Source organism: Melospiza georgiana, chromosome 2 (genome assembly GCF_028018845.1).
Source record: "Melospiza georgiana isolate bMelGeo1 chromosome 2, bMelGeo1.pri, whole genome shotgun sequence".
In the NCBI taxonomy this organism is placed as follows: Eukaryota; Metazoa; Chordata; class Aves; order Passeriformes; family Passerellidae; genus Melospiza; species Melospiza georgiana.
The window spans coordinates 110,150,377-110,176,277 of record NC_080431.1 but is presented as its reverse complement, the minus strand read 5'-3'; the positions used below and the strand labels follow the sequence as shown (position 1 = coordinate 110,176,277).

At 36.5% G+C, this 25,901-nt stretch overlaps 1 protein-coding gene across 1 annotated transcript in view; it reads left to right on the top strand.

The window, feature by feature from the left end:
* DMD (dystrophin) overlaps window positions 1–25,901 on the top strand; it is a 1,043,539-nt gene that overhangs the window by 244,523 nt on the left and 773,115 nt on the right. Inside the window, 4 exon segments of the mRNA XM_058043463.1 lie at window positions 14,147–14,239; window positions 15,139–15,216; window positions 18,154–18,246; window positions 24,985–25,157. Of these exon segments, the coding sequence (XP_057899446.1) occupies window positions 14,147–14,239; window positions 15,139–15,216; window positions 18,154–18,246; window positions 24,985–25,157 (437 nt within the window).

Sequence of the window (25,901 nt, the reverse complement as noted above, 5' to 3'; positions counted from 1 at the left end):
CTGCACAAGCCTGAGAAATGGGACAATGGCCATCTCATGAAATTTAACAAGTCCAAGTGAAAGGTGCTGCAGCTGTGTTGGGGCAATCCCTCATGTCAATCCAGGCTGGGAGGTGAAAAAATCAAAAGCAGCTCTGCAGAGAAGGACTTGGGGGTGCTGGTGGGTTGGAGACTGTACATGAGCCAGCTGTCTGCATTTGAAGCCCAGAGAGACAAATATGTCCTGGGCTGCAGCTAAGGGCTGTGGCCAGCAGGCCAAGGGAGGGGATGCTGCCCCTCTGCTGTGCTCAGGTGAGACCCCCCTGCAGGGCTGCACCCAGCTCTGGAAGGGCGCAGAGCTGTTGGAGGGAGTCCAAAGAGAGCCACCAAGGTGATCAGAGGGCTGGAGCACCTTTCCCACAATGAAAGGTTAAGAGAATTGTTTGGGCTGGAAAAGAGAAGGCTTTGGGATGATCTAATTTTGGCCTTCCAATACCTGAGGAGCGCCTGCAGAAAAGCTGGACAGGGACTTTTCACAGGGGCATGTGAAAAGTCACATTTCACATTCCTAACATCTAATGTCACATTCCTAATATCTGTTTTGTCTTAAGGCCATTAACAAAGAGGGAATGGCCTTAAGGTGAAATAGGGAAGATTAACATTAGTTATTAGGAAAAAACCCACTGTGAGGGTGGTGAGGCACTGGAACAGGTTTGCCAGAGAGATTGTAGAGGGTCCATCCCTGCAAGTGTTCAGGGTCAAGTTTAATGGGGTTCTAAGCAACCTTGTCTAGTGAAGGGTATCCTTGTCCACAGCAGGGGGATCAGAACTAGATATCTTTAAGGTTCTTTTTTACTTGTTGGAGGAAGACTGACCAGTCCTTTGTTCTGCTGGTTTCTGGATTCTACTCTTTCACAGTGCTAAGTTATCCACTCTTCTCTTTCCATGAAGTGAGTCTTATCATGTTTTCTGCAGGGATGTGAAGTCACGTGGACATTAAAGGTGATCTTAAGGTTGTACTTAGCTGTGTAAAGAAATGTCCTTTAAGAGTCTGAAGATCTATATAATCTCATAGCTGTCTAAATAGAAGTATAAACAGCATATTTTTTTAGCCAAGGCAGCACATATGGACCATTCAATTTTGAAAATTGTGAGCTTTGATTATAAAAATTATAGTAATTTAAAGGAGGACTTAATTAACATAAGGTAGAGTACTGCAAAAGATTTGGTTCCCATGCATTTAAATGTATGAATTTTAAATGATTTACAGTCTACTCAAAATCAAGTTAATTTTCACTGGAACCCTTGTGATAGTTTTCCTGAAATGTCAGTGAACCAAAAAATGTCAGAATGAGAACACATATTTGAATGAACAGCAAGCTATTATTAAAAAAATGCCTAAATTCCAAAATGCATAATTGATTACTGAAATCTTCTCAATTTATTGTATTCATTTGAGCTAATTAAAAGCAAGTAAACATGATTATAAAATAGGAAACAATTTTTGTTTCTGTTGTAGTGTTCTTTATATAATCTATTTATTCTGTGTTAATTATTGCGCTTATGATCATTTTTATGTATTCTACAATTTTTTTTTCTGATTTGTTGTTGCACAAGTTTGTATTCTTCTGAGTGAAACTGAAAAGTAGTAAGTATGAAGTTTGTTTTAAATATTTGTGTTCATGCTCCCACAAACTTTATTTAGAACTACAGCACATGAAAGTCCACTACAGACCCCACCTTCCTGAAGCCAGCTCAACCACTCTTCTGGGTAACTCTCCCCAGTTCACCTACTGGGCATGATAGTCTGTGGTGTGGAATATCCCTTTGGCACCTCCCTTGACCTGCTGCCCACACTGCTGGGGATGCAACCCAGGCAATATTGGCTTTTTGGGTCACCTGTCCCAGCTGTGCTCCCTCCCAGTTTCTTTTGTTGACCTTCTCACTGGCAGAGCATGAGGCAAAAAGAAAAGTCTTTGACTTAGGATAAACATGACTTAGCAAAAAACGAGACATCAGTGTGTTATCCACACCATTCTCATTCCTAATCCAAAACACGGCACTGTAACAGCTACTGAGGAGAAATTAATTAACTCTGCCCAGCTGAAACCAGGACACTGTCACAGCAGAACTCCCTCTAGGACGATACTTATGCTCAGGCTGTTCCAGTGCTGTAGACTCATAGAAGGATTTGGGTTGGAAGGAATCTTTAAAGGTCATCTAGTTCCCACCAGGGCTATCTCCCAGTAAACCATGTGTGTCAGAGCTCTGTCCAGTGTGACCTTGAAGGTTTCCAGAGCTGGGGCATCCATCACTTAACCTGTTTCAGTGTTTTACCAGAATAACTGTAAAAGAAAATCTTCCTTAAATCTAGTCTAAATGTTCTCTCTTTTAGTTGAAAATTATTACCTCTTATCCTATTGCTATAGAACATATGAAAATATCTGTCCTCATACAAAAGACCTTTAAACTGGAAATACCACTATACTCAAGAAAATTAATACAAGTGCTGTAAATACTTCAGATTTTGCACAAAATTTGTTTCTGTTCCAGAAAAAATGGGAATCTCAAGGTGACATTTGTCCCCAGATCATTGGAGCTTAAATAATTTAGTAGGAGTAAACCAGCAACATTTCCTACAACTTTAATGAAAAATTTCCTGACTATGACAGTAGCAGAAAATTTTGAAAGCAGTAATGAACTGCAGAAAACCAGTTGTTTATTTTGTAAGTATCTTTGAATAAAGGCTCATTTAGTCCTCATTGATTTAATAGTGTGTGACACTAAACAAAACTGGCATTACTCATAAAATCTTTGCATATCTTTGGTTTAAATTCCAGCATTCAAGGGCTGATTAATGTCAGGCAGTTGCCTGAGCAAGCCTACACTCCACAGTAAATAACACTTTTTAATTAGTCCTGATGTGGATTGGAGACTGAATATCTGATTAACATTCACAGCAGCAGTTGAGTGAACTCTGTGAATTGTGTGAACCCATGGATTGTGTAACCCACAGTAACCTCCCAGTGTTACATACATCACATCCACACACTGCCCATATATTGTGGTGATATTTGCATAGCTGCTTCCCGTAGGCCCAGTAATTCTGAGAAGAGTGTGCTGAGTCAGACACAGTGTCCCCTAATGCATTAGTTCTGGCAGGAATGATGTGTGGGCCTGCTGGAATGATGTTCAGGACCAGCCACTGGAAACTCACCTAGGCAAATCGAAGAGGGTGCCCATGCCACAGGGGTTCCTCTTTGTGCACCCAGGGCACTTAAGGTGTGAGGATTTGCATGGCTCAAAATATCATCATTGATGATGGGGATACTGTTCTATAGGCATATGGCAGGGACAGGGTGGTGCCACCTGCAGTGGGGATGTTGCCCAGAATTCTTCTAAAAGAAATGCAGCTCTAAGTCTTTTTTTAATACTCCTTCACATCAAAGTTTTCTTTTAAAATTGTTGAATAAAACTTTTGAGAGGAAAAATAGATTTTTCTCATGTCTATTCTCTTTTGCTGCCTTGATTTATGCATTCGGGGATGTCTTTGGGGATACTCTTTTCTCAGTTTCAGAAAATGGCTCTGATTTTGGAAGATGGAAAGGTCTGCATTGCATATGTGGAACTGCCCTGGTGAAGCTTTTGGTGTATGATACAGTGAGTTCCATGGCACACTCTGAGCCCTGATGGATGCAGATCTGAGTCTCTGAGACTGAGCTGTGTGGGCTTCAATTCGGGAAGTCAAAATCATCTTCCCCAAGCTCTGGTGTTACAAATGGTTTTCCATGGTCAGATGGGTGGTACCTCTTGGGTGCTGGTTCATTTCACTGTCTTCAGGCTGCTGCTATGTATTTCTAGCATGGTTGGTGGTCATCTGTTTCCTTTGTGTGGTTTCAGGGTGAGGGCTACTTTTTTCACTGCCCTACTTTTATAAGAATGACATGCAAGCAATTAAGATTAAAATTTAATCCTACATTATCAGTTATATGTTTGCATATCTATGTATATAACAATCTATAGTTAACTGATGAGCACTACATGTGGTACAATCAAAAAAAAGATAAATACATTTCTAGAGCCACTCAGAAGTTATTAACACAGAAAATGCAACTGAAATCTCATTATTTCTTCCTTATTCTGTCTTCTGCAGTCAATTTTTAATGATTGCATTTAAAGAGAAATTCATCTTATGTTGTTATTTTTATTATGAAAGGAGATCCGGATTCACAAATGCAAGTTTTACATTAATTCCCTTGAGATTCTGTGTCATTTATTGCCAGATATTACAAAGGACATATATAACAATCATTTTTGGTAGGCCACCATAATTAGTTGTGATTTAACATGTGTGTGCATGCTACCTGCTGGACTGCTGATTTTTTGTGGTAGTTCAAAAATTTGTTGGGTTTGTTTGGCTTTTTTGTTGGTTTTTAATAGGAACCAATTTCTCACATTTAGATAACGAATCATATGTGTTGATATATTAAAAAAATATTAAAGCCAAGGAATGGATGCTGTTGGAAAACTGTATCCTTTTAGCCATTTTATAGGCAGATGTTCAGTCTCTAAAGTTATGCTTGACTTCTCCAGGTGGGAACAGAAAGAGGAGTAATCTATTTTAAACTCCTGCCTGAGCTCAAGCAGAGGGGGTATACTTGCTCTTTTAAGCATGTCATTTAAATTTATATCCCATTTACTGCAAACAAGCTTGTTGGGAATAAGAACAGTGGTTGTAGGGGAAGTGCCAGAACAGCTCTTGGTTGTAGTGCATGCAGTGAGTCCTCCTGCTCAGCTGAGCTTCAACACACAACAGCAGTTAATAGAGAAACCATCACTCTGAATAAATAAATACTGGCCTTTCTTTTTGCCCAAGTGAAAATGATCACCAGCCAGCTCAGATGGAGTGGCATGGATTTTACTATTGCTACAGATTTAAATGGCAATATTTCAAATAAATATTTACTAAATTTAACTATTCCATGTAACAAGGTGACAGGGCGTGACTATGTGTGTGTGCCAAGAAATAGTGTTGGTTTGATTAAATGTTTGTGACTCTTAAGGATAGAGGGCAAATCATCCACTTACAGTCAGTGCTAAAGGTTCAGCTGAGACAATGAAAATACTTTTGGAAGAAAAAAAATATTTGCAAACAGTGCTATCTCAGATATGCTGAGGGTTTAGTTCTTATTTGGCTACCAAATTGTGTTTATTTTTCAGGATGACTGCTCACTGGAAAAGACTGAATACATAATTTCAAATAATTACTTATTTGTTTTCTGGGTGATACCTCACTTCCCTTTCATCATTCATTTGTGATTTTTGTTCAAATAATAGTGAGGTGTTTCCTCTTCAGGGCATGTTAATGAAAGACAAAAATAGAACAACAAAACCCAATCCAATAATTATTGGGCATAGAAGCATGACAGGAAATGTCAGAACTCATGCCTTTTGCACTTTCTCAATGAGTGATGTCTAATAAAAAAAAGTGGATGATAAGCTACAATGGCTCAGTTTACCCAGCTGTCCATTTAAGGTACTTTCTCAGTTTTGGTTTCTCACCACTTTCCAAACACCCAAATGGAGCTACCAGTGTTTGAGTCATTGTGTAATGTCAAGCTGAGTTTCCTGCTAAAGCTTTTCTGCAAATGGCACATCACATTTGCCTTTTACATCCTAGGCAGAAGAGAACTGAGCAAGATTGTCTCTTGTTTAAATAGCATTTTTTAAATAGCACTTCAAGTAATACCAGTGCTTTAAAAATAGGAATTTGTTCTTTTTGTTTTCTTATTCATGAAAATTGCTGTTGCTTTGTCTTATTTGATTACAGTTGCACCTTTTTAGAAGCTTTACTATTTGCCTATTACAAATATAGACAGTAGGAGAGGTTTTTGTTTTATTTATTCTCAAAGATGAGATTATCTACCTAAAGGGATTCCAAAATAAAATTTTGAAATTCCATTTATCCTTTATAAACTTTCTATATTCTATGTAGACAAGATTTAATCTCTAAGCTGATGAAAAAATACTGCTAAAGCTTGTCTGTCAGTAAGAGGAGAGTCCTAAGTCAGAGAGGGCATCTTCATATGTGAGGGAAACAGTTTGTGCTACATATCCTGCATCTCAGTGTAAAAATTAAGCTGTTCACTAAGAATCAAAACACAAATAAGAAAAAAGGCAGAAATTTCAGAATCCTACTCTGCTCTCTGAGGTTTTACACTAAAGTTTGTTATTTTCACCAAGACTGATGATACTCCCTTCTATTCTGTTTCCTAATAACAGAAAATAATGTGTAGGGAAAAAAATTACTTGAGTAACAAATATTCATGGAACAGTCTGCTGTGGAGCTGTTCCTCTCTTAAATGAGAATTTTAGCCAAAATTGTTGCATTTGGCATCTGCTAGATACAGCTTGTGTTTGTCCACTTATAAGTGGGCTGTCCCTTTCGAAAAAATCCTACATTTTAATCTTTTCAGCTCCTAGTGTTTAAAAATGCTGTTAAAACTCTATCCACTAGAGCCCCCAAAAATGCCTAAACACTGTAAATTTAAACAATACATGTATTCTCAAACATGTAAATATGATTAACATTCCATCTTTTACTGAAAATTTCATCTATGATAAGACTGTAAATAAAATTAGTTTTTAGTTTATGGTAGTTTTCTTCTTTATAGCTCTCTTTGCAGAGTGGGGAACATAATTATATTTATACTTGAAAAGAAAAACAGCTTCATTGCAGTCAATTATTAGATTGCATGAAGCTGGCTGTCCTGTCAAAAGAAGAGCTCCTGTCCTTGGCTGAATTGATAATTCACTTTCAAACCTTGTAGGAACTTGCTGGATGTATGTTCATTCCCACTTCCAGCAGGTTATTTTGATGCCATTGCCAGTCATCCAGTCCTTAATGGCCTTGAGCATCATATGCTGCAAAATAAGAAATGCTTCAATGGCATTTTCTGGCTAGATTAAACTGGTGAAAAAGACAGCTGCCAGATTTGTTTTGTGTTTCCCTGTTAAGCTTTGTATTGTTTAAAGGAAATGCAGTAGATGCCAACCTTGAACACTCACTGCTTGCCAAACAGGACTTTTGTTTCCTTTAGAATATTTAAAATTACACATTTCATACTTTGGAGGTGAATCTCTGGGAGCTAAGGAAACATGGGTAGATATACTAACATAATTGTGCTTGTCAATGCATCTCTGTTTCTGTTCTGGGTATGTTTGGCACTTAAAATGAGATTTTCTGATTAATGTTAGAATGAAAATAACACAGTATTCCTCAGAAACTTGGGTGTGTGCAGCTGTAATGACACTAGAAAAATAGAAGGGCTGTCCTGAGGGGAAAATACACTTTTACAAGAACTGAAGTATGAGGAGGGTCTGGTATCATTCCCTAACTTGAGGGTCTGTATATGAAACCAGCTTCTGGTCTGGGAGTGTGTCCTACCCATAAACATGAGCTGCCTTCAGACAATTGGTAGAACCTGCCCAGTTCCTTATTTGAGGCAGTGTTGGGTGTTCTGGGGCTGCTGCAGGTGTTGTGGGTTTTCCTGTGTTGAAAGGCACAGAAACATTTTGTTCTCTGGCTGGGAGGACAATGTGGGTTCTCTAGAGGAGGGCAGTACAGATTTCTCCTGGTTGGTCAGCAGCAGTCTTTTTTTAAAATACTGGTGCCCATCAGTTACTCCTCTATGTAACTCCCTGAAAAATTAGGTTAGAGAGCAAAAAAAGAGATGTTTACCATAAAGCCTGGGAAACAGATTGGATCCCTGACAGTAAGGAAGCAAAGTTCTTGTGCAGTGTTTGACTTCCAGCTGGCCAACAGAGAGTTTCAGCTGCAGCCAAAGGGTGCATCCATGTTCCAACAGGGAAAAAGAATGCTGAAGGGAGAGAGGATGGAATAGCTGGCAAGTCATTGTTTGATGCTCCCCATGAGTCCATGAAGCTAAGGACTAATTAAACATTGCCTGGTGCATCTTTCTTCCCTCTGGAGTGGGACAATATCTTTTTCTGCTGTAGCAGTAATCCAGCATCAATGAAAGAAAGTGTCAGTCACTTTGATGAACTTCCCAGCAGAACTGAACAATCCAAAAGCAAGGACGTTGGGGAGAGAAATTGAACTTTTAATATTTTTAGCAGAGCAAGAATAAGTATTTATAGTCCTTCTTTTATTAAAACTGACTTAAAAGATCTGTTGAGAGTAGTTCAATATAATTTCTTTATTGTTTCGCAGGGTGAAACATCAAATATTTTGACTGCAAGGAAAGGCTGATTCTTTCAAGTCTTACTAAGGGTGACATCTGTGAGCCAACTAAGTTTTAATTTCTTTCATACTGACTTCTACTCAGCAAAATTTAGAGATTTACAAACTGAACTTGAGACAATTACTTGAAAAAGTTGTATAAAGACTCATGGCTTATATCCTTCTGCCTTTCTGGATTGCACCTCATCTTTTAAATTTTTTAATTATCAATCAGCACACCGAGGTCCTTGCCAAATTGCAGGCACCTCTGCCTCTCTGTTCTATAGCCCTGCATGCTGGGGGCACAGATGGAATGCAATGCAGCTCCCTCCCAGGCTCTGCAGTCCAGGTTTCCTGTCCCTTGTGGAGTCTGAGGTCTTGTCCCAAGATCAAATCTCAGTTGTTTCCCTGTCCTAAAAGTCTGGAAGGCTTCTGTGTCTGTTATAGTAAGCTGATCTTTCTTATGTACAGCTAGTATAACCTTAAACCTTTTTTCTGGTGCCATGCTGAACCGTGAATTCTCTATCTTTAGGGTGCATTTTATCTTTCAATATATTCTCTGTCTGTCTCCACCTGCTGATAGTTTCAGTTGCTAGATTTCCAATATGAAATGATAGTAATAAGCCAATAATGCTGTAAAATGCAGAAGAAATAGCATCCAACTTGTCTTACTGTAATAATCTTCTTACAGTCTAGTCTGCCTCAAACAAAAAGTGTAATCTAAGTGCATATTTGTCTGCAAAAGAAAATGAAAAGTCAGAGATGTCTTCTTCAGCCAAGCTTTTACCATTTGTAATTTTTCTTAAAAAAAATGTGAAAATGTATCTGTTGCATGACATTTTTAAGAAACAGTAAAAATATATTCTCATTAAAGAACTTCAAATAATAGTTGTGTTTCAGTTTTCTGTTATCATGTATTTTGTTGGAGCTGTTATTATGGGCTCATTGCTTGAAATGTGGTGTGTTTATGAACCTTAGGAAATAGAAATACATTTCTACCCTTCATGTTTGTGGGAAAAAATTTATAGCTTGTGGTTTAAGCCTGGCTGGCAACTAAGCACCATGCAGCTGCTTGCTCACTCCCCACTCCCTCCTCCTCCCAGTGGAACAGGGAAGAGAATAAAAAGGAGAAGTTTGTAGGTTGAGATGAAAATTTAATAATTGACAATAATATTAATGATAACGATAAAAGTAATGATGTAGATTTGAAAAATAAAACCCAAAAACCATACAGATAAACCCCAAGAAAAACAAGCGATGCACGATACAGTTGCTCACTACCCACTAAGGGATGCCAAACCCCATTCCCTGGGCAGTGTGTGGCTGGGGTGGGGGAAGTGAGAGATGAGCTGTGTGGGGCTTAGTAACAAACTGGGCTTAAAACAGAACAGATCTTTCTGGTGCCCAGTGTGGGGCTGATGTGCCAGGCCCCCAGATCCACACAATCCAGTAATCCTGGTTATCCCTCTCCTCCACCTGACTGGGCAGGGCCCTCTAATCTTGATCACAAGATTCCCCACTTCATCATAGAAGTGGACTAGGACTGCTTTCCATAGAGTCAGTAATATAACCAGCCCTTCAATTCTGCCTGGGAAACTGTTCACTGGAAGTTGGAGCAACAATTTTCCTTAAGGCACCCCATTTGTGGTTGCTTTTCCCTGCCATTCCTGCAGCCATGCCTCTAGGGTTGAGATATGCTTTCAATCCCACTTCCTCGTGTCCTCTCCATGGTCCCACTTAAACCTCAACATTTGTTCTTAATCACTGTCTCTTCCTTTCTTTTCCTCTCTTTTCCCAGCTCTCCCCTTCCTGTTTCCTTTTCCTTTACTCAACTTTCCTTTCATGAAGAATTTGCCTCTGCTAATTTGTTCTAAAATATAAAGCTGCTAAGAGCTTTATGCTAATCAATTTTTTTTTGAGCTTTAACTCCTTGGAAAGCCAATGTTTATGAACAGATGTATTTGTGCCTTCTCTGGGCAAGTTATTTTTTAATTATTTCATTATGTTCTCTGTATTTCTTAAATAATTACTGACTTGCATGTATCTCTGAATAGAGAGCTTTTCACAGAACACCAGCTTTTCATGTAATACTTCCCACAATATTAGCTTCCTCCTTAATGTATCTGATGAATAAGCTGATTAAATAATTTAGTTGTTTGATAAAATGTATTTGTATAATTTACATAGAGACAATGAGGTCTATTATAGAGCCTTTGGAAAGAACACAGGAATGACAATGATAGTAGATAGCAGTGAGATAAGGAGGAACAGGCTTGATGTTTTGAGACACCTAAATGTATTCGAACCAAAAAATTTACATCTGCAGTTATCTATTAAAATTGGTTTCTGTCTATTTCCTGATTTTCCTTTTTTTTTTTTTTTCTTCTTCACCAGATTTTGTGGTTTGTAGTTAATGTTCTTTGGCATTAAATTATTTCAATTCCTGTCTGAGTTTAGAACACTTCAGAGATATAATTTTAATCTTCTTAATTCTGAAAGCTTTCAAGAATACATACATGCAGTTGAGTTACTACATGGAATATTCTAAGTATGTTTCACTCCCTTATAACACCTGGGGGAAGCCTTTACTGAAAATTCCACATTTTCCTCATGTGTTACTTGTACAGTACCACATAGTTCTAAGACCACATCCTATGTAGTTGACCATGGTGTTGTGTAGGGTGGTTTTGGGGTTTTTTACCATACCAGTGTAATTTGTGCATTAATTTCCTCTGTCATTCTTTAGGTTGTAAGGTTAATTTAATCCACAATAAATCAGGAATCTTATCTTCCAGTATCTATCATGGGGGTTTTTTGGTAATTTTCTTTTAAAAGAGATGCCTTGGATTTCCTTCAGGTCCCTATGTATTGTGTAAAGATAAGCAGTTGCAGCCAACAGCTCTATCAGTTAACCAAGAAATTTTTTGTTTTCATCTTTATTTCACTCAAAGACAATAAACTAAAATTATATATAAAACATATATATATATGTACTTAATCCCTCCTCTTTCTAGTAATTCAGAACAAAGTCTTATCTTACATTTTAATTTTGTTCTACTTCTAGAAAGGAATTTCTGCTTCTGGTGAAAAGTCAACATATTCTATGCATCAAATATCTTTAGTCCTTCCTGTGTCCTGTACTCTCTTGTTTCCCCCATCTCTCCCATCACTGTGGTGTTGGAGAAAGACAATTGAGTGAGAACCAACAACTCAGGTGGAAGTTTTCTGGGCGTTCTTGAAATATAGATTTTGGATAAGTTTGTAATATAGGGTGAGTAATAAATCAACACGTGTCACAAATGGTAGAGGAGAGTATTCTGAACATTTCATTTCTCTTAGGTAAAGAGCAGTGGTTTTAGGTCACAACCTAAAAAAGATTTTAAAAATCTTATTTTCAGCAAGAATGTATAACAAATGACTAGGTATTTGTTTGGCAAGTCACTCTTGGTTTTTCTCTGTTTTCAAAAGTTTGAGTTAACAGACATTTTCCAATGACACAATTAATTTACCTGATGCAACTTTGAGTCCTGTGTATCTCAGGACTTACTGCAATGCTGATCCAGTAAAGACATTCAATCTGTTTGAGGAAGGAGACATAATTACCCCATTTTCAGAAAAACAACTTTCCTCAGGTTTAAAATGATATGTGTGGCAGTAGTGTAGGGTGCTTTAGTGTATTTTTACTTGTGATTAATGGAAGGTATACTTCCAAGACACTAAAAAATCAATGGAACTTTTGGTTTAAGGTTTGCTTGTAATTAATATGTCCTGCTGGGGATAATACTGTGCTGTGTCTTTATCTTCTTTCTAAAATCTTTACCAAAAAAACACACCCCAAAGGAACATATTATTTGTTAAGCAGAATTTTTGACTGCCTAGATTGATTTCAACATAAAAGTTATGAATACATTAAATGCTGAAAAAAAGAAGGAAAGACAGAGACACAGGGAGTTATGAAGGCCAGTTTTGTTTTTCCTGTGTGATGCAAACCAGTATAATTGTATTCTATTGTCAAAATGTCATTGTGCTCATATTCCCAGAGAAATCCAGTAGCATTATGGGCACAACTCTTTCACAGTGTTACAGAAGGACCTATTGATCACTCCAACTTCCTAACGAATTTGAAAAAGCTCCCTTAAAGTGCATAGATCTTCTGTTTTCCCTCTGCAAAAATGACTTTTGTTCTGCAAGATTAGGAACAAAATAAGGTCTCTGATTTAGTTGCATGTTTTAATTTTAACTTTGTCCTACAGATTCAGGAATTCTGTACATGACTTGACTCACATAATGGCATGAACATGATTTTTTTATCCCATAATGTAAAACATTCTTATATAACTATTCCACATACTAAATATGAGGCAGGAAATACAGTTTCTGGGCATTATTACTTAAAAAGATAATTCAAGGTGTTGAGTAGTGCAAGTAAATCATATGTGCATATGTTCAGTACTGGCTTTCAGATATTAAATAAAGTGGCATTATGTGTGTTAAATAGAAATTAGCTTAGTTGAAATGGGTTGTGCACGGTGTGAAAACTGACTAGAAAACAAGGATTTCCACTCCTGCAGAAAATTTGTGGTGTTGTGGATTTTTTTGTTGCATGAAAGAGAAACAAGGCCTTAGCAAAAACTGAAGGGATTGAAAAGAGCTTTTGCTTCAGAAGAGCAGTCAGAGAGAAAGATCATTGGAAAATAGCTAATACACTCAAGTCAGTGCTGTACCAGTAACTATGTGTTGATGAAAAAAAAATAATTTCAAGCTGAATACTGTCCTTAATTCTCTCCTCTGTTCAAATATCCTTCCAAATGAATAGGTACTTCCTAACAAAATATGTTTTTCATAAAATTCCCAGCTCTAATGAGGGTTGCAGTGAATACCAGAACAACATTGTTGACAGGAAAGCAAATGTTTTCTCTATAACACAGACTCTCTATTTTACGTTGCTGTGTGGTAAAAATGGAAGATGTGCAATATAGGTCATCATGGCATCAATACTAGAAAATTAGAATACAGACACTTGCTCTCAAATCAATCAAAGCATCCATCAAACTTCACAAATTAGAAAAAATGTGGACATGTGAAATTATTTTGCATGGCACAAAATAATCACTACTTTTTATTGTGGTTCTCAATAGCTCTCATACATACTAAAATATCTAAAAATTCATAGGTGCACATAAAACTTGCTCGGTGACTAGACTATAAAAATATGTCTATATTTTAATATTTCTTGCTTTAGTCAAAGCATCAGATCAGAAACTTGGTTTGAATTTTAGAAAGAGTGATTTTTTTTTTTAACATTGTCGCATGGGGAAAAATCACAAGTATTTCCTTTCATCTTTCACTGATCCTAAGTACAAAATGTGAGTTTTCTGTCAGTCCCTTAAAGAAATAAGGCCACAATCCAGTACAATTCCATGGCCTATGAAAATACATCTGTTTTTAGGATCCTGACTCGTATACATCTGGCTCATCTCTCTCTGTGTACTTCCAGCGTTTTTTCTGACACATTGAGCTCATACTAGGCACTTAAATTTTATATCACTTCCAGTGCATTTTTTTTCTTGTTTCTTTTCTTGTTTTTTCTTTTTTTTTTTTAATTATTTTCCTAATTTTTTCCTGATTTGCACCTTGATTGCCAAGTCTTCTTTGTTTTCTAGATATGTTAGTATTTAGTTCTGGCTTATTTGTTTGAAATAATGACATGTACTTGAAATAAAGTGTCATTGTCTCTTAAACAATAGAGCCCTGTTTAGGACAGATATATGTGTAAGAATCCTGTGAGACTAAATGTGTTTTCCTCTTTTACTTTTTGTCCTACATTCCATTTATATTCTGACACTGGCTTTTTACAGCTTTCTGGTCTTTTTTTTAATTATTATTTTTGGCTTTTGAGCTAACCAGAGGGATTGTTTCATTTCAGTTTGGAAGACGTCACATTGAAGACCTTTTTAATGATTTTCGAGATGGACGAAAACTTCTGGAGCTCCTGGAATGCCTTACAGGCCAAAAACTTGTAAGTGCTTTGTAACACATTTACTGTGTATTGAAGTCTTAAAGTTGTGATAATTGTAGTAGTTGAGTTCACTAATTTCTTCCATTGATGAGGGCATGTGGAAACTATTTTTAGGGGTCTGATTAGGTTTCAGTTTCATTTGAAGTTGAGGAAACCTTGTGAGAGTTGTATTAGGCAATAACACTTTGCAAGGCCTATAATTGAAATGAAAATATTCTGCTTTATTGGATACACTTAGTAAGTGTGGCGCTGAGAAACAAGGCTGAGGCAGGTTTCATTTAGATATCTGGATTTTCGCTGGAATAGAATTTAATGTGTAGAATTAGAATGGTTTTCTAATTTCATACATATGATCCATCTTCTCTGATTGTACTTGTCTGAAAAGAGAGAACTGCTGCCTCTTATTAACCTGTAAATTCTAAAGTGACAGAGTCACACACATTTTTTAATGCCTTCTCTTGTGTTCCTGGTTGAAATTTGTAACTACAGCATCTTCTCATAAGAAGGCTGGCAGACTGAGAATCAAAATCCAGAGATAATGCACCTGTACATAAATATTACACAAACTGATGCTTATCTGTTTAGTTGCCATAGCAATGTTCTTAAATTGTGCCATGCAGAAGACAACTAATCATGATAAAAAGAATCTAGAATGAGCTAATTTTATATGCATTTTAATGATTCCTTCATTGAAAATTACTTTCTAACTGTGGATCCAGTTTTTTTCACAATTAACTTTATTTCATGTTGGTAGCTGCATAATCCCAGTGTATGTTAGTATTCTATTCTCATAAATTTATGAAATAGAAAACTACAGGTGTAATATAAGATGTGAGTTACATATCGTGTACTCTACATTCTGATTATGGACATTAAAGTTTGCTTTATTTTCTTTGTAGGCAAAAGAAAAGGGCTCCACAAAAGTTCATGCTCTGAACAATGTCAACAAAGCAATCCACTTTTTGCAGAGAAATAATGTAAGTATTCAGCCAGACAGGCTCAGAACAGCCTGTAGACAGCACACAAAATGCTTTTTAGGTGTTGAATCAAACACCTTGGTCCATAGTATAAAAGCACTAAAGAGTACTTCTATAGAGTCAAAGCAGCTTTATCAATGTGGATTGGATACTTTCCCATTCAACATCAGGGTCAAATGTGTTGTAAGGAGTTTAAAATCCTCTCCCAGTGAATTTTGGCTAATATATCTGTAATGGGTGCTGTCTGAAGCCAGATCAACCTGCATGATTTTATTCTAATGAATGATGTATAAAATAAATTTTAAGAAGTTAAATACAAGAAGTCAGATATAGGTGATTACCAGATGCTCCCTATCAAAATATTTACTTGCAATCTCTGACAATTATGAACCCTGAAAACCCAAGACTTTTCCTACAATATTTAATTAAGTTTCAAAGGCAACTGTCTCTCATGATTCAAAAAACTAATCATATCAATATCACTTTCAATTCTACTTTGTAAAGATTGATTTTTCAAGCCAGTATCCTGTGAATCATTCTTGAGTAAATATTCTCATGTTATCTTCCTTTTGCAGGCATTCTAATGGACCTATAATTTTAGCAGACATTTTGTCTGCCCACTATTTTTATCATAACTCTCCTCAAAAATAAATTTAAAAAAACACATAACACTTGCTTAAAAGTAAGAGGTGACAAAACAAAGATTCTGTGTTGTATATTATATTATATCTGTATTCTGTGTTGTATATTATATTGGATTTCTTGATAGCTGCAGGAGGTCAGTAATGCTTGATCTCAAGTGCTGAATAAAGTTATTGATTTTATAAATTTAAGGTAATCCACCTAAAGATTTGTACATAAATGAAAGTGACCCTACAAGATTGACATAAAGACCTCCAGCTTGATTTTTTAATGGTATTTGATGTAAATAAATAGAAGGAAAAGTTTCTAATTGTTCAAAATGTGCAACATTTGACATTATTGGGAAAAAAATCATCAGTGCATTATTTTACACTATACAAGAAGGTTTTGATTGCATAACTGGCTACAAAAGTCATAGAAAATACTTTTTGAAGTACTCAGTACCTTTCCAATAAACCCACTGGTGTGTTCTTCACTTATTTTCCAGAACACAAATCTGGAAAGTCCCTTTCAAATCTGGGAAGAAAACAGAGTATTCCAACTTTAGAAGTTAGAAGAAGAAACAATGTTTTAGAAAGTGAAGTGGTCATCCAGTGGCCATTATATCCATGTAATGAAAACCTTATAAACTATGTAAAAATTGGTACAGTACATGTAAAGATATACCGTGTCTTGTATGAAAGCAAAAGACCTGGTTCTGAAATAGCTTCCTTAAGCTTCAATAATTTGACAAATTATTTCTCTGGGACATCAAGAATGCAAAATCAATGGTTCTAAAGTGAATTAAAGCCTGTGACTAGTCCAGATTTTTCTGCTGATATGTTCCATCTTTGCTCTGAGGTTCTGGGTGGTAACACTGAACAGTGCTGCTGCTTCCAGTCAATCCATTTCACAGGATTTTTCTTCCCATAGGAAAGTGAAATTACTGAGGGAGGACCATGGGGGATGTGAGGGGTGGAGGGTTTTCCCCAGTACAGCCTTAGACCTGTCTTTGGCAAACTGGGCAATGTTCCTCTGCTTCAGTAGAACAGATGTGGGCTCTGTGTGTCCAGGCTTCCCCTTCCAAAAATGGATTTGGTCTGTAGAATGCCCAGGCACTGCCCTAATGAACTCTAATTGTAGGGTGTCACTTGCTGCAGGGGATTCCATTTTAAATTTAGCATGTGAAGTCTAAATTCCATTTGGGGATGTGTTCCAAGACATTGATGGTTAGAATAGATAGCCAGTCTCATGTGCTTTTAGTGCAAAATGTCGAATTATTAAAGAATTGAGCTCTTTAAGAGTTTTTGAGTTCTTGATAAAATATCTGATTTGTGGTTTGCAAAAATGACCTATACATAGATGCATTGAAAAAAAAAATTAGAATAAAGCATCTTGTTTTGAGGGTTAAAACTTTATTAAATTTGCAGATGCAACATCAAATAACTTCAGAACTGCACTAGAGATTGTAGAATGTAGTTTGTGAAGGAATGGGGCACTTTGCAATAAAAACCATCAGTTCTGACCATGAAAAATTGCATCTATGAAACAGCAAGGATGCCAATTTTAGAGTCATAATTCTATCCAAATATGCAGAACAGCTTATAGTTTTCCATTTATAACCCTGAGTTTGGCTTCCTTATTCAGATAGTATAAAAAGTGGGGGAGGGTGAAGGATCATTTCCCATGTGGAGGAAGGAAAATTCCATGGTGGTAAATAATGATGCATTATGAAATGGCAAATGCATGATGCAATTATGGAAAACAACATTACTGGATGAACTGTTGTGGAAAAAACTTGTTAGATCACAATCACTTCTTTATCTGTATGCCAGAGCACATCCTGTATATTTCTTTATACAATATGGCATTGAATTAAGGAAAATTAAGTCCTATTTTAATTTAAATATATAATGTCTTGGGTTTGTAGGTTCTTACAGTGCCTAGATTTGTGTGTGTTAACATTCAGAAAATTATATTATGTAAGGTAGTACAAAGCAGAGTACAGTAGTTTATCTGTCTGTGTGATTTGTAATTGTAGAAGCTTCATATGAAAAATATTTGAGTTATTATAACTATTGCTTTTCATTTTATGGTTCACAACATGCTGTAACTGGAATAATAGGAACTCCTACCAGATCACTGCTGTTTTTTTTCCCAGAACATTAATTGTTCCATTTATATACAATGTGAGTTGTATGTTTATGGAACAACAGAAAAGAAATGGGAGATTTACGTTAGCCTATTCCTTCATATCCTTCCAGCCTCTTATGCTTGTTATTAATATTTAACAATTATTTTTTCTTTCTATAATAGGTTGATTTGGTAAATATAGGGAGCTCAGATATTGTGGATGGAAATCATAAGCTGACCCTTGGTTTGATCTGGAATATAATCCTCCACTGGCAGGTGAGTGGCACTGCTCATTACTTCCTAACGAAATACCTTTACTTCACTGATCTCTTCTCCATTGTTATCTAGCAACAACCTACAAAGTAAACATAGACACTGCAATGTGCTAAATCAGCAAATATTATGGCAGTCTGCTAACATATTATCAAGGATATTGACAATGTTAAGAAGAAAAAATAGTTTTTACAGGATTAGCAGAAACTTTTTTGACTTTTTTTGTAATATCACAGATATTGCAAGATGATATATATGAGTTAACCTAAAAAAAATGGATAGACAAACCCAGTGTGGATTTCCTTTTGGTATCTTAGAAAGAGTGACTTCTCCATTTTAATGAAATAATCACATCAGTTGCTATTTGCTGCTGACCCATCCTGCCAAGAATTATTTTTAGAACATTAAAAAGCTGCTAGACTGCCTATTTATTGAAGCAGATGTGGCTCATTTAGCTTCCTTTCTCTTTGGAGAAATATGAAATGGATCACATAAAAACCAGCATGGTAGATGAGGACACTTAAAAAATTCTGAAATGACAGTAAAATCAAAATTCAAAAAGATCTATCATTTAGATGCTCTGAATCCATGTGTTCGTATGAACCTGGGCTAAGAGTCTGTCCATAGTGTTCTCTTTTCCCCAAGCAATAATCCACAAGTGTTTTATAGAATAAAAAGAAAAGGTGGTGGGAAACAAAGCTTAAAAGACTTTAAAACTGAAGCACTCTTATCAAAAATAAGATGTGTATCATTCATCTGAGTAGGGAACAATTTTATTCTCATTTTACAGGACAATAGCAACAGAGAAAAGCTGCAGATTGTTAACTCACTGCTTCCTTTGTCTCTGTTTCAATATTCCTAGTTTAATTGCATAAAATTGGTCTAAATTGCTTATTAAGAGCAGATGGAATATGATACCTAGCTATACAACTTTTACCAAAAATCCTTGAATCACTCTGTTTTAATTTGAATAAATTATGGACTGAGGTGACTAATAATGTTCAAATTAATATTTTTTTTTTCATATTTTATCCTGAAGCAGTGTTAAAGGTGTGCTTTAGTATTAGCTGTGTACTTACTAATTTCTTTTCAGCCATTCCCACCATTCCTTTTAACATGTACTTGCACAGACACACAGAAGACACAGGTTCTGGTGTAGCCTGATGAGCTTTTTGACAGCAGCCATGTAAAAACCAAAAAACTTTTGTTAGCAGTGCAAAAATGATACATTTCAAGCTTCATCTTGAGCCGGGTGATACCTGTGATGGCAGGTATTTAAATTTCTGTAAATAAGATTCCAATTTGTCTAAAATTCAATTTTAGGTTTTTTTCCTAAAGAGTAGCTAAAAGCTGATTGAAAACAAGAACCCATTATTAAATAATAACATTGTTGTTGTTGCTAAATGATGATTAATTAAAAAAAAAAAAAGAAAGATTTATATTTTGGCATTTCTCCTTAAAAAAACCCAAAACACTCAGAGCCATTAGTTTGCTTCCTATTTCCCTCAAAGTATTGGAAGAGTTCAAAGTAAATTTGCTTATTTACAGCTCTGTGGAGAAAGTCCATTCTTTTCCAGATTTTCTCTCAAATTTTGAAGTTAATTGCATGATCTAGAATATATTTGTTATTTTTCTGCCCTGTTTATAGGTAGGTATGATCTTACATACTGACAGGACTTATGGTGACACAAAGCTGTAAATTTCTTAAGAAATTCTTCTTCCAAATTCTTGTTCGTTTCCATATCCCAGATTGTCCCTGGCAAGAAGCAGCTGGAAACAAAATAAGTTGTTAATACAGAGTCAGGGCCGCCAAACTTATCTGCCACTTGTCTCATCTTGGTAAAATACCAAGACTACCACATTTGTTTGTGGTCTGTGGAAGGCCTAAAGACAAATGAATAGGAATACACAGGCTATTTGATTTAGTGCATGTTCGTGTAGTTTGTGTTATTTGGTGCAGTCCTGCTTTTGCAGACCCTGAGAAGAGTCACTTAGAGGAAATTCATCTCTCTACATCTAAAACAAAAAGCAACGTGAAAAGACATGAGATTAGTGTTGGTGTGAAGACTTGTGTTGTTGTAGATGAACAGGCAAGAAGCTTTTCCAGTTTCATGTCCTGCAGCCAGGACCACATAAGGGCACAACTATACTTACATATGACAGTGTGATGGTCTCACAAAAATTTTAATCTCTTTGTAGAAAAATAGTTTAAGAAAAGAGATGGTAGAAGAAAGATGCTTGAAAGGAACAATGCCAGTACCTATTGTATTTGTGGGGCTCCTAAACAAAGGAAGGAATGATGAATCTGACTCCATGTTCTTTTAGAAGGCTAATTTATTATTTTAAGATACTATAATATATTAAAAAATGCTATACTAAACTATACTAAAGAATACAGAAAGGATACAGACAGAAGGCTAAAAGATAACAATGAAAACTTGTGACCTCTTCCAGAGCCTCGACACAGCTTGGCCCTGATTGGCCAATAAGTCAAAACAATTCACATGAAACCAATGGAACAATCACCTGTTGGATAAACACTCTCCAAACACATTCCAAAGCAGCAAAGCACAGGAGAAGCAAATGAGATCATATTCTTTTCTCTTTTCTCTGAGGCTTCTCAACTTCCCAGGAGAAGGATCCTGGGCAAAGTGATTTTTCCAGAAACTATGACTGTGGCAAGTAACAATCCAAATGGATATCAGCAGTCCCATTGAGGAGAGGCAGGGGTTGAGGTGGTAGAGGCAGTGCATCTGAGCGGTGGAAATATGGCTTTCTGTATCCCCTGTGGTAATTGTGTTCTTATGTAGCCTGTTTTATTCAGATTACTATTAAAATTTTACCTGAAATTGAGCCATTGTTCTGAGTTTAGCACCTGCTCCCAAAGCTCTTTATGGGACTGAATCCATCAGATTCTGTTTCCTTGAAGCTGCTGCCCTCTTTCTCCCAGCTCTGTGATCCCAGCCTCACTACAGCATTAACATTTAAGTGAAAACAGAGGAAAACTATTAATTTTTGTTATATTTAATGAACTCCTTTAAGAGTGGGAAAACATTCTATATGATAGTGTGTAAAGTGTTATGTTTTTAGGAGTTTTTATTTTCATGTAAAGCATGAAAGAAAACCCCTAGCAAAAAAATGTGGCCCAAGTCTTGACTTTCTCTGAGAAAAATAATAAAATAATAGATCTATGCATAAGGAAAATATTTCAGAGGGGAGTATTTCAACAGCCTGACAGCCTCATTTGGAGACTTACTAAAAGCATCAGGGTTATTGTGCACATCAGTATTTTAATATGAATTACCATTTTAATTTTGATTTTTGATTATGGAAATGAAATGCTTCTGTCAATCCTCCCTGAATCAATGAACAAAGAATATCCTTTACTTTGATAGGTGTCTTGAATATCTATAAAAATGTCCTTTAAAATGTTCTATCAAATGTACTTGGAAAGAGTTTAGTGGTTCTAGCTATAAAAATGTAATCTATGCAGTCAGAATACTTGAGATCTAGCAAGTAAAAAATGCTAAGTGATTCTGTCAGAGAGATGTAAGGTTCCTATTTTATTAAGAAAAATGAAAAATTCTTGCTTTGAGAACAGTTTTCTTTTCAGATTATTTCTTCCCTCCCTCTTTTCTAGGATCTGGCATACTGAAGCTAAGTGCCAGTCTTATAAAATGTTACATGCCTGAGTGTTGGTTTTAGGTGAAAGAGATGTGGTGTGAGCCTGGGATCATGCTGTGTTCCTTTTCATCTTCCACACACAGCAACACATGCCCAGATTCCAGGACATGGCCCTGCAGTGGGAAGATCAAAGGTCCATTGGTGCTGTGAGCCAGGGCTGGCTGTGCTGCTTTTGGCCACTGTCTTCATGTTGTGACAGGAGCAGCAGTGCTCTCATTCTGTCCACAGCTTTCCTTCTGGCAGCCTGGCATTTCTGAAGCCATCTCAGTGATGTCTGTATTGTCCTTCCTCCCCCTTCTATCAAAATTTAATCTTTTCCTTTTGCCATAGCACATGTCCATTCCCCAGGAAGAGCAAGAATATCTGTTCTCTGGAAGTCAGAGTTTCCTACGCCTGAAAGCTTTGTGTCCTGCCAGGATACACTGCATTAGAAAGGAGAGGTAAAAAAGAAATGGGTAGCAGAGGTCAACTCATCACCTGGCAGCAAGAAGCAGAGGCACTTTGAAATAGCTGCAGCATTTGAGCCTGGATGCTGAGGGAGTTTGTCTGGAAGCTCTTCAGGCTGACACGAACACATCTCTGTGTGCCACTTTTCCAGCAGTACATCTTAGCCAAGGAGCCTTCAAAAAGCTGCCTTTTCACCAGAATATCAGCCAGCACTGTTGTGCTCAGGCACTGATCCTGCTTCAGGACCCAGCCATCCTGCAGACAGGGTGGAGCTGTGCTGCAGGTGTGGCATGGTGCTGCCAAGGTGCCAGGTGGGATGGGATGGAAATGCCCCTCAGGACACTCAGGTGGGCAGGGTGGCTCCAGCTGTAGAAGTGGAGTTATCCACCAATTCTCATTGAACAGGAAGGGGCCTCAGCATTCAGGATGAGGTCAGACCCTTTTACTCTGTTATTTTAAATGTCTGACTCTCCCTAGGATGTTACAAAAAATCATAAATTTAACAGTCTTTATTGTTGCAAAGAAATACAGGAGAAGAAAAGCAAAACTTTATCAACTGTAAGCATATTTAACTCAATAAGGTGAGATTGAAGCTGTTTTGTACTCATTTACAGAAAAGTAAAAACAAATGCTGTATTTGGATTTATTACCTGGCTTCTTCTGAATAATTTCCTTCATGATGGCCCATTTTTTTACTAATTTTGTCTAATCATCTCTGTTCATAGACATAGCTCCTTTCTCTTTGATATCAGCTCAAACACATAATCTGTGTTATGAACTATTTCTAAATATGGTGTTCCTGATATTCAATTACCCTTTAATGCAAATGTGTGTTGTATTGTTCAGAAATTATGATATTCAGAAAAATCTATAAGCATATGATAAAAAACAAAATGAACAATGAAATCTTAGCTTGGACAAGTCTCCATAACTTTAGTATTTTCTAGTCTTTCTCATTGCTTATGTTTGGTGCAACAGATGATAATTGCAAAAGTTTTATTCTTTTTCAGCATCCAGATTATTGAAAAAAAAATAAGATTCTGTATTTTTATAGTAGTAAAGGTGCTTGGGAATACAGAGGCCAAATCTCAGCTTCTTGCTACATTATGTAAATCAACTTTGGCACCTCTCAAAAGTAAAGATGTTAAAAATGTCAAGAAATGCAAAACACCCACTCAGACATATGAAGCAAAAATAAAGAGTATATTTCCTAATTTTCTTACACTTTATTTTCTGTCTCCTGATGTAAAAATGGAAACAACAATAAAACTATTCCTATCTGACAGAATTTATATTAATTTTCATTGGTGCAAATTAAAATCTAAGACTGAAGTCAGGAACATGTCCCATGAAATTTAGAGGATAAATTTCTCCTTCCATCTTAGAAATTAATAACATATAATGTAAAGTTTACACCTAAGGCTCAAAAGGAAAATTAAGGGCACTGATACTCTTTGGTCAATATGCATCTGAGACCTAAACCCAAAATGTTATTTCAGTAATTTATATCTTCACAAAATCCAATGATTGAATTAATTACTGTGAAACTAGTGAGCAATTTACTGTACTCAGCAATAAAAGGTTATCTCTGTTTTTTTCTAATATGTCATAGTAATGAATTGTCATTGTTTTTGTTGACTGTTCTTTGAGATTGCAGCTTCTGCATATTATCTTACAATCTTTACAGTTTCAAAGTGGTCCACACTTTATCATAAAGTAGATTCTGCATGAATATTGTTCTTTAAATGACTGATACTCCTAGCAGCAGAGGAATTCAAGGGGAAAATGATCATGAAATGCAATATTCCCTAAGTGAATAAGCAGCAATAAGCAACTTTATAGTTAATTTATATCTTAGGGAATAATTTAAAAGAGCTGCTATTCTAAAAGATGTATGGGGAAAAAATTTATTTAAAAGGTGCTACTTTACAGGAAAATAATTCTTAATAGAAGTTTTATGTGCTCTTTAACTAGTAGAGAAATTGATAGGAAATAAAAAATCTACTGCATTATGTCAAACTCCAGGATAATATTTATAAAAGTCTTTAGGCTTTTTGTAAAATAATAACTGTAGATTGGTAAACTCTCTCTAGTGAAAAAGGAATATTAACTTCATTAAAATAATAAAATACTCTTTTAATGCATGCAATAAATTGACTTTTCATCCAAGTGCATGTATGCAAATGCATTTTGCACCTTTAAGTCAAAAACATGATGCACGGTTTATGCTATTAATCATTTTATCAAATTTTGCTGTAATGTATCAAATTAACTAAGGGTGTATTTCCAGATCAAATAAAACCACAAGGAGAAATACTTAGTTTGAAAGAACTCTGTTACCACAAGTGATGCTAACAAATGTGCTTTCTCTGTCCCTGCTTCACCTATGGCACAGGGATGAATGAATTCATACATGTCAGTAGCTGCTGTCTTTAAGCATTCAGAATTGATTTCTGCCATTATATTGAGAAAACAAGTACGTTCTTTAATTACTTAGCAGTTTTTCTTTAGGGTTGAAACTTATTTAACTGAAGGTTTTTCATTTCAGGAAAAGAAAGAGTCAGCTTTTAATAAGTTCAGTCATTTATCAAATTCTGTCTTTTATTGCAGGTCAAAGATGTAATGAAGAACATCATGGCTGGGCTGCAGCAGACAAACAGTGAGATGATTCTGCTGAGCTGGGTCCGTCAATCGACTCGCAAGTACCCGCAGGTCAACGTTACCAATTTCACCACGAGCTGGTCTGATGGATTGGCTTTCAACGCTCTCCTCCACAGCCACAGGTGGGAAAAGCAGCTTTTCACTGTGACAGATGGCTGTACAGGGCTTGAGGGCAGTCTGTCTGTTGCGTGTGGGGTTTAGCTGCTTCCTCTGTGGGTGTTTCAGCATGCTTTTAAATGAGTGACTCTTTGCTTTGACCTGGGTGCTGCGTTTTGTGTCCTACTAAATCCTCTCATGGAGGGAGAGCTTTTCACAGCACAACCAAATATTAACAGCTCAGATCCTTTTCTGGAATTTCAGTCTGTATACCAAGAAGATAGTCTCAAGCAGTACAGACTTGGAAACTTTTGAGAATAGCAAGGAGTAGATCCAAAACTAAGCCTTTGAAGTTGTCCCAGAGGGAGAAGGAGATTTTCCTGTGGGTATTTAGAGGGGGGAAATGTGGTGTTCTTTGAAAGCCTCTCAAAGCTGTTGAATTCAATGTATGGATTTGCCTCACAAGGACACAGCTGGAGAAGTTGGCCTTTGTTTTCAAAACCTTTCATGTTATTCCACCAGCTGATTTGAGTTTTTAGCCTCTCTCAGAAGTTGCCTTCTTCTAGTCTATGCTGTATAAAATTCAGAGTTCTCTGGGGGTTGTATGAACATGGCTTAAGGAAGATGTGCCAGCCAATATATCTAAAAAAACCCAGTTCTTGCCACTGTTGCTTCTAAAGCAGGATTGCTCTTCCCAATGTGATAAGCCTCCCAACCTCTTTCTCCTACTACTGATGCCTTAAGTGTATACTTGTCTCTTAGAGGGGACT